Source organism: Girardinichthys multiradiatus, chromosome 2, assembly GCF_021462225.1.
Source record: "Girardinichthys multiradiatus isolate DD_20200921_A chromosome 2, DD_fGirMul_XY1, whole genome shotgun sequence".
Taxonomy (NCBI): Eukaryota; Metazoa; Chordata; class Actinopteri; order Cyprinodontiformes; family Goodeidae; genus Girardinichthys; species Girardinichthys multiradiatus.
Genome location: NC_061795.1, coordinates 20,272,479 through 20,284,395, shown reverse-complemented (window position 1 = coordinate 20,284,395; position 11,917 = coordinate 20,272,479). Strand labels below are relative to the sequence as shown.

Below are 11,917 nucleotides of genomic sequence, written 5' to 3'. Positions count from 1 at the left end.
CACAGCCGATCAATGTGTTGATTTCCCTCACTAGCTTTTTCCAAGCGAAATATTGTCTGAGTTGTCATAAATGGAGACTTTGGATGATCTGTATGTGCTTGCAGTCTGCAGTGCTGGCACACAGGCGCTCCTGTTTTGTGCTGTGTGGAGAACTTCTGCCGGCGTCCTTTAGTGGAGCCGGTCTGCATTGCGTCGAAACCCTCCAACTCCTCCCCCTCCTCCTCCTCCTCCTTCCTCCCCACTGCCTCTTCTTGTACTTGCATGTTAAATGATCAAACCAAACATGCTTGACATTGCTGAGAATCCGTGCGCACGTCGATGCTGCACTTAACCGTTTTACAGCTCTAATTTTTAATTGTTTATTTATTTATTTTTTATTTAATCGTGTTCACCGTCCTGCGCTGGAGCACATCCTGCCCGTCATATCGCCTTGTGGCAGATTTCTGCTGATGCAGGGATGTCTGGGAATGACAGGGGCTCGCTTATTGCCCCTAATGCATCTCTCTCCGAACTGCAGCGCAACATATGCGGTTTGCTTAAATGCTGTTTGCTCTGCTCACCGCCGTGCCGCTGCCAAAGCAAGTAGGGGCTTTGCAGCATAGCTGTTCTCTCGGTTTTTTTCAACCTCTCTTCTTTAGATCACATAGATTTCCCGTTCTGCTCTAATTTTGGAGGACAGATTAAATAATGCGCACTCCAACGTTTTAGGCTGGTGCAACTTTAAAGTTTCACATTTTACCAATCTCTGCTGCTCTGCAGTTGGATGATTCTACTCCAAGCCATTCAAGACCTCTCAAGATCAGACCACGGTAAGACTCTTAAACTGAATACAAAAGTTTATGTAGAGCTTTAGAGCTGTTTCCCCCTGCAAGACTAACATACTGCTGCAGTGCTGTGCCCCTTGCATTATCCATTTGCAAATTGCCACTAGCTCTGTAGGGTTAGGGGCATGCAGAAACTGTACAAACATTCTATGCGTCACAGTCCAACTCCGACTGGTGAGTCTGGTGGGGGATAAATCACTGCCATGCTACCTTAAGACAAGCTGAAACAAACATTCTTGTAGAGACATGATGTGACATGAGGAAAATGCTACCCCCCTCCCCCAACAACAATAAAAAGAGTTTGGGCTTGAAAACAGTAGAAAATAGGACAGATACTCCAAACTTGTACATAGAGCTAAAATGTTTTCCCTCTATAAACAGGATTGAAAATTCTTGTTGAATGAGATGTGATTGTTATCATTACTAACTGCTCTAATTGCAGCCCCAGGGAAGAAGATGACTAAATAAATAAACTGCAGAAAGTGCTGAGCCAGCAAATATCTCGGCTGTTTGATTCCATTATTCCCTCCATCCCTCCCTCCTTCTCTCTTTGGTTGACAGAAGCAGCAGCAGCAACTGCTTCACATGCACTGGGGAACAGCAATGGTCAAGTCAGCGAGAGCCGCAGTGGAGCCGCACTGAGGCAAAGCAGCCAACCGCCCCCCCCTTCGCAACTGGGGACGCCTCCAACGATCTGTGGGGTGTGGGAAGCTGAGGAGTGGAAAAATTTCTCCTAACGGTGAATGCCTGGTTAGTCAGACTAACCGACACTCCTGCACAATTCCTGCACCAACTCTTGCTCCACTGTGCCCTCCACCTCTCCCCCCCCCCCAAAATGACCGTTGTAGCGGGGGACAACATGGACGAGACCTCAGCTGTCCCAGGACACCCTCAGGACACCTACCCTCCGGACCACAACGACCACGAGTGCTGCGAGAGAGTAGTCATCAACATAGCTGGCCTCCGGTTTGAGACGCAGTTGAAAACTCTCTCACAGTTCCCGGAGACTTTGCTCGGTAACCCCAAAAAGCGGATGCGGTACTTTGACCCCCTGAGAAACGAGTACTTCTTCGACAGGAACAGGCCCAGCTTCGATGCAATCTTGTACTTCTACCAGTCAGGAGGTCGGCTAAGAAGGCCAGTAAACGTGCCCTTGGATATGTTCTCAGAAGAAATCAAATTTTATGAGCTGGGAGTGGAGGCGATGGAAAGGTTCCGCGAGGATGAGGGTTTCATCAGAGAGGAAGAGCGTCCTCTGCCTGAGAAGGAGTTCCAGCGACAGATCTGGCTTCTTTTTGAGCACCCAGAAAGCTCTGGCACTGCAAGAGGGATTGCCATTGTATCTGTGATGGTGATCCTCATTTCCATTGTCATATTTTGTTTGGAGACTCTACCACAGCTAAAAGGGGACCCGATGGGTCGATTTGAGACAATTGGGAATACTACAATTTACTACAAACCAAATATCCTTACTGATCCCTTCTTTGTCATTGAGACTCTCTGTATAATCTGGTTCTCATTTGAGCTGATAGTACGCTTCCTGGCATGCCCCAGCAAACCGGCCTTCTTCAAGAACATGATGAACACGATTGACATTGTGGCCATAATCCCTTACTTCATTACACTCGGCACCGAGCTGGCAGAAGACGATGGAGTAGAAAAGGAGGGGGTGGGGGAGCAGGCAACTTCTCTGGCCATACTCAGGGTGATCCGTCTGGTCAGGGTTTTTCGGATCTTCAAGCTGTCGAGACATTCTAAGGGACTTCAAATCCTGGGGCAGACCCTCAAGGCTAGTATGCGAGAGCTGGGATTGCTGATCTTCTTCCTGTTCATCGGAGTCATCCTGTTCTCCAGCGCTGTCTACTTTGCCGAAGCTGAGGAGCAGGGTTCTTACTTTGGCAGCATCCCGGACGCCTTCTGGTGGGCCGTTGTGTCCATGACAACTGTGGGTTACGGGGACATGGTCCCAGTCACTATCGGTGGCAAGATTGTCGGATCTCTGTGCGCGATTGCTGGAGTCTTAACAATTGCCCTTCCGGTGCCTGTCATCGTGTCCAACTTCAACTACTTCTACCACAGAGAGACCGAGGGAGAGGAGCAGGCGCAGCTGCTCAACGTCAGCAACCCCAACATCCCCTCCGAAACCAACTCCAGCCGCCGTAGCTCATCCACCGTCAGCAAGTCAGAGTACATGGAGATCGACGGAGACATCAACAACAGCATCGACAACTTTAGGGAGGCAAACCTTAGAACTGGAAATTGCACTATTGCCACTCAGAACTGTGTGAACAAAAGCAAGCTGCTCACAGATGTATAGGCATCAGCTGGAAACTCTTGCTCGTTCAGTCACATGGGGGGTAGACCATCTGATAGGAATGCTTCATTTAGCTCCCAGAGCGCTCTACTGGCATTAGGCCTACAACTATCCTCAGTTAATAAAAGAGAAACAAAGCTGTTACAGTATATACCAATGTAGATAGAATAATTAATTTGACTGATCCAATAACTATAATGTTAAGAAAACACTGATTATCACACAAAAACACAGCTCCCTAGAGGATGCAGAGCACACCCTGTCTTGTCAGATGATGCTGTGATAACTAAAAATGTTATGCATGCACTACAGATAACTGATCAGCAAGCTGCACAATGCACCAGAAAAGACTGCAGACATTCAAGCCTCTAAGCCAAGTGGTAGGGGTAGATGAGAGGGGTAGATGACCCCTCTCCTGGCCCCCTTCCTCCTTCCCCTCTCCCCCTGCAAAGGATCTGCTACTCAGCAAAGCACCTTATAGTAGGAAGATTGCTCTTCTATCTTGTTTTGGATGTGAACAGATGGTGAACTGCTTGCTTCATGGACATCTGCAATGCTGCTGGTCTTGCAGCAGCTGCCGTAATTGTGTTATCACCAAGTGATCCGATGCCATGCCCTTTAGATGCATCACAGCACAACTTGTAAAAGTGAGCTTCATGCGAGCATGATTTTAAAGACTTTCCATTTGATACCGGCATGCATGAGGCATAAGTCACAAAGTGGGGGAAGGATGTTCTTTTGGATGTCCACCTACATTTCCCACTTCTTCCAATATTGCCATACAGAGTGCACTGGATGAGTTCTTTTCTTTTGAATTGCTAATCATTTAAAAGTATAGAAACTGAATGTTAACTCTTAAGGGAACAGTACATAAATGAGATCATAGCATGAAAAAAGTAACTTGCATTATGGCCTAACCACTAAGGTACTTTTGTATCCTGGTATATTTATTGTACAATGTATACAGCATGATGTATACAGCTTGTTGCAATTCATGCATTCTGCAGTTCCCTGTCATTGGGGAAACTGGAAGAATCGAAAATCTGGGTCTTTTTGAATTGTGATCAGATTTACAGAAATCCACCGTTTAGGTTGTGGAGTTTCTCATTTATAAGTAGACAAAGAAAGTTACTAAATAATATTGGAAAAATGCATATAACCATAATAAGCACCAGTTACAGCATTAGTCAATAGAGCAGTGCATGGACCTTCTTTGAGAACAAAAAAAAGTTTAGATATTTTCAGTCATACTTCTTACTTTTTTTCATCGCTAAGTTTAGTAGAAATTAGTCCACAGAATAGATTCGTGTTTCCTAGATGTATTCTGAGATTAGTTTCCAGTGCCTTTTAATCCCCCGCCCCCCAAACAACAGGATCAGTGAAAGTGCCTCAGTATGCAAACGATGTTTGGGTTTAGATCCAGAGAATATCAGTGTTAAACACTGTTGGGTGTGATGTTAGTGATGCCACACAGGTTCACACAGCAGGTGACTGCAGTACATGCACAACCACATTTTCATGCTGGCATGTGTTTAATGATGCCATTAAGCAGCAATGGATTGTTCTCTGCATGTTTACCATATTCATTCAATAGAGTCTTCATTCACTCTGGTATTACTTTTTTTGTGCACCGTGCATCCTTTCAGGGTTTCTACCTCAGCGAGGTCATTGCAAACTTGCGGAGCTGAACGCTTCAATGCAGGGCTTCCGATAACAGTACCTACACATGCACATGCACACACACACATATATAAATATATATATATAGAGAGAGAGAACAGAGAATAGAACCTTAAGTGTAAACTGCAGTCATGCAATATTGAATGTGAGAGTTCCAAAGCAAAGCCTTTACGCAAGCACTTACATGTAGAGAAAGTAGGGTTTTGCAATCCTGCTCCCTTTTCCACTTAAAGCTGCGCACAATCAGCCCATTCATTTGTATGAAGTTTGTAGGGAACACATGACTCCCCCTTATTGTTGTAAGTGTAAGTTTCTTTGAAACAGTGCCATGTCAGCGGAGTGTGTATGAATACATTTGTGTAAAAGAAAAGCTGAGAGCTGTCATATTGCAGCAGTCATGGGGCATTATAATGCACAGCAAAATGCGGTCCATCTCTTTTGCACAACTGCTTCATTCCATCGCTGAAAGAAAAAGGCCATTTTTGATTTGTTTTGTCACAGTGCTAGCTCGCAGGAGAACAGCAAGCAGATTGGTACAAAATGTACTTGAAACTCTTCAGCTACTGTACACCAGTCTGCTCTCTATACTGGGAGGAGTTCATCCATATAATAGTAAGACTCTGTGCTGTACTGTACTGTAATGCTCTTTCTTCTTATTTAACACTCTCCCGACAAAGATCCTTGGGAAAAAAAGCTGCACTGCAGTGCTACTCGAATGTCTTAGCTGTTTCTGCTGGTGCAGTGGCCATCCTTTGTGGTGCTAGTACAAGACTACCACTGTTGTCTTGTTTCCACAACATAATCTGATGCAGAAAAATGACCCCCTCATTAATTATGGGGAGATGAATTATGCTTTTAATGCCTTTTTTTGAAGCAGGAAGGTTGCTTGGTGTAGGAAACTGTCGTTTTGTTTGAAATTGATCTTTGTACTGTACTTTTGAAGAGCATCTTCCTCAGGCATAGTGAAAAACCTTACTTATTACAAGTTAAAAAAGGAAGTGATTCAATTTGTCGTTTCTTTGTAGATTAGGATGACATATATATCGAATAACATAGAATATACAAGGAAATTATATCAGCCTCAAATGCAGCTGCAAAGAAACTGTCTGGTGTCATCACATTTTTCATGGAAAAAAGTGCAGCGATGAAGAAAATACAAATGATCTTAGCAGAGAGGACATATATGGATGGTGCTATGCATTCAGTTACCCAATGAAAACTGCATCCTTACAAGCAATAGTACAACATATAACCTGTTCATGTAAAAGACTGTACGAATCTGTTTCCACAACTGGACTGCTCATGTACCAACACTCTGATTGTTCAGTCTGGGACTTTTGTCCTCACATGTAGTAACTGACATATAGGGCTTCACTGGAGCAAAAAGCTGCTAAACGGCTCAGTCAAACCAACAAGGAAGAGCCTATAATGCACTTAGAGAGAATTGGCCTTCTGTTCTTGGGGCTGTTATGGTGTGAAAATAAGAGAAGGTGTCTGAATTTGTCTGTTGGATGTTATGCTTCTGTAAACGTGTAATCAGAGCTAAATATGGCTAAAATTTATAGGAAAAAGAAGTTAAATGCGTTATTTTCATTTTTTATTGTTTTGTCTAAGCAATGGCAATGTAACCTGACAAGTTTAGGACAAACAAGCCTTATACTGGAAAAATAAAAAAGAATGTGTTCATCCAGCAAGGCATGAAGAATGAAAACCACTGTATAATGATCACTTCCTGTACATCAGATGATAAGGAACAGTTCTAAAAGCACGTCTGATTTGTGTTTTTTAGTTTCAAAGCGAAAAAACAAAACAACCCAAATCATTCCTGCTGTTCACATTATTTTTCCAAGCTCTACTCCCCCTGTAATGTATCTCTACAAAAACCTACTAACTGCAAAAACATAAAAAAGAAACTGCATGGGCGATGGAAGACTGCATGAGCTTTAGCTTTCAAGCTGCGGATAAACTACAACACAGTTGCATCATTTCTGGAAAAAGAAACCCTTGCTTTCATCTGCAACCAAGCTCAATCATGAAAGCTGTCGTGGGATTTCTGAAAAGCACCTTAGTGCCGGGACAGAGCTCGGCGTCAGAGTCGTGGTCACCATCTGACGTGGGATTGATGTGCAGGTTGGTGCTGAATGTGAGCAAGGACAACAAGGGCTAGTTTCTTAGACTCTTAACAGCTCTTCAATGTGACACATTGTCCACTGTTATCTCAGCCAGACTGAATTGCTAGTGTGTTGTGGGAAACATGGAACACACAATCCTCTGTTCAGATTTCAGGGCATTCTGGGTTTTAAGAAGTATCAATGCTGGACTGATTTTCTTTGCCTGCTGCAGAAACACTAAATGGGATACATTTTTTGGGATGTTGTGTACCTTGCTCAAGGAGTTCCTGTTTGTTTAAGGAAGTGTGATGGTTATGAATTTGTGTTTTCTTTCCCGATCGCACATTTACCTGCTGTCAAGGAGCCTAGCGCCGAGGGACTGTCGATGCATTCTGCTCCTCTTTCCATCTACAAACAAACCAAACTTTAACTGTCATTCAATCCAGCTGCCATTGTCACGTTGTGTTTACCAAGGATTATGCTGGAATGTGTTCAGTTTGTCAGATGATGACAAAGGCATGGTCTGTGATCTATGCAAGGGTTTTGTGTTTCTATTTTTCTTTTGTTTTTGTTTCTTATATCACCTCTGACTTCATCTTCCATTAACCTAAATAAATTTTTAAGGATCAGCTCGTGTAGGCTTTGATCATTTCTGCTTGGGGAATGTTGGGGGAAATTTACACTTGAACCAAAATTTACATAAATGCATAAATACGGCCCCGGTCAGAAGCGTCCGTACACTCATCATTGGCATAAATGTTGTATTAACCTTGGTCTTTTAATGATGTTTTGAAATTTTTAATTTTCAGGGTGGATTGATGCTAAATTCCAACATTAAATTTACTGTTTATCTTTAATTCCCACAGGCTCAAATATTTAGTCACGTGAACAAATTAGAACACCCCTTTAAATATTCAGTTCAGTATTAAGAAATGTTTATGAATTAATGTATGTTTTTCTGGGGGTTCTTTCTGGAAAAGAAATGGATTTTTTTTTACATGTAAACACCAAAAGTTAACCTTGTTTTACCAATCAAGCCAAATATATCAACACTGGCAGCCAAACGGACCTTCAGCATGATGCTCCCACCTCCATGCCTTACTGTTGGTATAGTGTTCTTATGTTTGAAAGCTTCACATTCACTCCTTGTCTCTGTGGCAAAATAGCTTTGTGGGTCTCTTTCTCCTTTAAGTTTAAAACTTTTTTGATGAATGCTTGTTTCTGTGAGCAGCTGCAAATTTCAGTCATACTTGCGGATGTGAAATTTGGATGAAGTTCTACTCTCCTGGTTGGCACCCTCTCACTTTCTGCAGACATAAAACTGGCTTCAAAATGCACAGTGACACTGGTGTTCCAGTATTTTTCAGTTTAATCCAGACCTGAGCCTCTTCCTGGTTGTTCCTGAACATCCTGACCAACTTCCTTTATCTAAGGGTAAGTGTTTTGGTCAGATATAGAATCGAAACAGCAGCATAACATTAATGTTCTTTTATTTAAATTGATTGAAATTATTTATTGTGTCATAATTTCACCTTAAAACATCATTGTTACCTCTATGCTGATGATGAGTGTATGTAAACTTCTGACCAGCACCATGTTATACAAAGCCTTCTCTGCGTGACACTAGCAGCAGAAATATGCTGCAGTTTTTCAGAATTGAAGGTGTAATATAGTACTCTCTCCCAGGAGCCTTTAGTAGTGATTGATGGGAATTATGAATTAGTTTTACTTTAATCCTCCCATCCCAGGAGGGGATCACTTACCTCTGTCACCTTTTGCTTGCTGTCTCACACCTCCGACGCCTGAAGAACTGCTGTCTCTGCTTTTCTCCCAGACTGGAACTCTGATGTGCTAGACGGTAGTTGACTAAAGCTAGTCTAAACTTCTTATTCTGTAACACACGGGATCATGCTTTGTAGAGCTCCAAATCTCATCTAGACTGATGCTGAAAAACTTCAGGATTTAGTAAAAAAACAAAAAACAAAAACCCAAAAAAAACACTTAGCTCCTCATAGCGTAGAAGCTGTTACAAAATGGTATTTTTAACACAATGTGTATTATATGACCAATATTTATCAATTTCTTTGATGCTGTTTTGAGGATTTATACATTTTTTAGATGATGAAAATTCTCTCTGGGAAAGTGGAATTACTAAGATGTTACTGGTATAAAAATTATATATATATATATATATATATATATATATATATATATATATATATATATATGTATATATATGGACAAAGAGAGATAAATGGTTAGATAAATAGTGTTTTGTACTGGGGGAGTCACAGTACGTTCTTTTGTAGTTAGAGGGCAAAGTGGTATTGTCTTATGTGGCTGTTCAGAAGGATTTTTCAAGAGGCCTCCCATATATCTCAGTGTGTGTATTGGGAATATACTAACTGATGTAAACAATTTCTTTGTGATAACAATTTCACTGGCACAAAAAATGTATTTTATACTGTACTGTGTGCTATTGTTTCATTTGTTATCACTGCTGGGAATTCCTAACCAGCAATTGAGATACTTCTCAGTTAAAAACTGTTTTTACTCTGAAGAGAACAATCATGAATGTACTTGCTTGGTATCATTGTTAATTCTTGTCAACATACAGAGGAAAACAGAAAACGTGGCAATATGTGAACTCGCAAGCGACAAGTGCAATATCGGAATAGTAGATGATTGCTTGGAGGCACTATTTGATGAGATGTTATATTTTATGTGCCATGCATGCAAATTTTGCTTGGCAGAAACATTCATTGGCAGGTGGACAGACTTTCACTCCCCTCAAGGCATATGCCTGATGTATATTTTTAGAGGTTAAGATGTTTTTTTTAGCTTACAAAGCTTTGTAAGGACAGTAAGAACACAGCCCGGGAAAATGTGGGTTGATTGTGATTGCTATCGCTATCGCAATGTTCAGCAAAAGTATCGCAATTACATGCTTTCCTCATATCTTACAGCCCTAGTAGCAATACATTTCTAAATAAATTTTTTTTTTTAAAGAATAACAAACTAACAAAAACATCCACTGTTTTTAGTTTGATGTATGGCTGTCATGGTAAAAGAAAAGTTGTTCTTCAGCCAGTTCTATGGTTTAACATGTAAATGATCTTATCTTTACCAAGTTTTAAAGCTATTTAAATCTTTTATCAAGTATACAAAGCCATACGTCACAGAATTATCCGAATCAATATTCTATAAGTAAAGATGAACCCAATAGGAAAAAAGCTTTTTGAAAAGAAAAAACTAAGTACACCACCCCAAAAGCCAGAGAAGTACAAAATATGCAAAATCTTAAGATTCACCATCTGGAATGTAGTTTTTTTATCAGTGTGGCTGCGTTCAGTCGTAAAGTATTAAGTCTGTTTGTCATTTGTACTTAAAGGGACTGTTTGGATCCTGTGAAGTGAGGCTGTGTAAAATTATAAGGAAAGGTTTTCTGAGCTGTAGTGCACAGATGTCATATTGCACCGACTAACAAATCCTTAGAGTGGTGGAGGGCTAACAGCTAGTCAGAACCTCTGATACCGCTACAATCAACTTAACTCAAGCTAAGTAATGGACATTGTTCAGCTAAGAAAACAGCAACAAATGTTTACAAAGTTCTCCTGTGAAAGCGTAACCGCTGAATATTCGCTGGAACAGCAACGTGTCCCCTGGCTATAAACATTCTCATTTTGAGATGTTCCTAAAATTTCTAGAATCAGCTCAAACGATTCAATCTGTCTGACTAGCTGGTAGTCCGACACCTCTCAGAAGATTTAGTTTTCAACATATCAACATTTTTCTGCTTTAGGTAAGAGAAACTGTGATAAGAACTTCACACAATCAAACTTCCAATATATCTAAACTACCCCATTAAAAAAAAACGTACAGAAAGGATTTTGAGCAGTAATACATTTAAATTGTTGCCATCTAAACCTTATCATGATTACTTTTTGCAGAAGCTCTTTAAAATACACAGATGTTATATTTTCGGTTGGCCACTTTCATTTGTCTTGACCGATTTTCAAAATCACCAAAATCAGGAATAAGTGCAAGTTCTGAATATTTTTTTTCACTGCCAGTCAGTTTTTTTGTGCTGCTGACTTTGATTTTGGGGGCTCTTGTCAGGTTATAAAGAAATTTTTCCTCAGACTGTTTTGTGACATTAAATTAGTTTTAATCTTCATTGTTTTTTATTGTTTTGTTCCTTTGATGCTTTAAGTTCCTCTGCAGTATTATCAAAGCAGTCCCACAGCATGATACAGATTCAGACATATGTTCCTTTTAATAACGCCCCTCATTTGATCACTCGCAAACAGGCTAATTCCCAAACACCTCTATGTTGGTTTCCTATGTGAATGCTTAAGCTAAAGCATTAGTACGAATGTCATCTTTAACTTGAACTTATGGAGATTTAAATCCTGCTCCAAATGGCTCGCAATCAGCTTAAAGCTCTTAAAAATAATTTGTGTTTTGTAACCTTCACACACAGAAATGGTATTTTTAACAACAATAAAACTTCCCAGTAACTGAATTGTATTTAAGTTTCTTTGATTTGGACCAGGTCAAAAATTTTAAAAATTTTTTATGATATCTTATTTTTTATAAAGATATTAATGAAATGAAAAATCCCTCTTGCCTTCATCGGTTTAGGAAATAAAACCAGAGAAAATCTGTAAAATCACCTTTCAGGTTAATCTTGGACCATTTGATTCAGGTGAGTCCAATTTGTTGTCTATTTTTCAGAATTAGTTCCATTAAAACCCTGCCATTACCTTTGCAAAATGAAAAAATGGAAACAAGTCACGTGCCTCTGTCCTTCTCAGGTGGCTGCTTCTGTTTATTTTATAGTGTGTGGTGACCTGAACAGAAGTGAACCTCTTCCCCCTTCCTCTGCATTGCCCTCAGGAAATGCAGTACTCCTCTCTGCAGGCAGCAGCAGCAATAAGGGTGGGGTAGGTTGGCACTGGGCCCACTCTTCTTGCACCAATGCTCTC

The 11,917-nt window shown here is 40.8% G+C and overlaps 1 protein-coding gene across 1 annotated transcript; it reads left to right on the top strand.

Annotated features, from left to right (window-relative positions):
• The first annotated feature begins 255 nt into the window (after positions 1-255).
• Positions 256-7,558, top strand: kcna1a (potassium voltage-gated channel, shaker-related subfamily, member 1a). The gene is made up of 2 exons (XM_047380756.1): positions 256-809; positions 1,386-7,558. Exon 2 carries the CDS (start codon positions 1,660-1,662, stop codon positions 3,139-3,141), a length of 1,482 nt encoding a protein of 493 aa, XP_047236712.1. The 5' UTR covers positions 256-809; positions 1,386-1,659; the 3' UTR covers positions 3,142-7,558.
• The last annotated feature ends 4,359 nt before the right edge of the window (positions 7,559-11,917 follow it).

Coding starts and splice junctions, on each gene's coding strand:
- kcna1a (XM_047380756.1), top strand. CDS start 1,660: ATGACCGTTGTAGCGGGGGACAACATGGACGAGACCTCAGCTGTCCCA.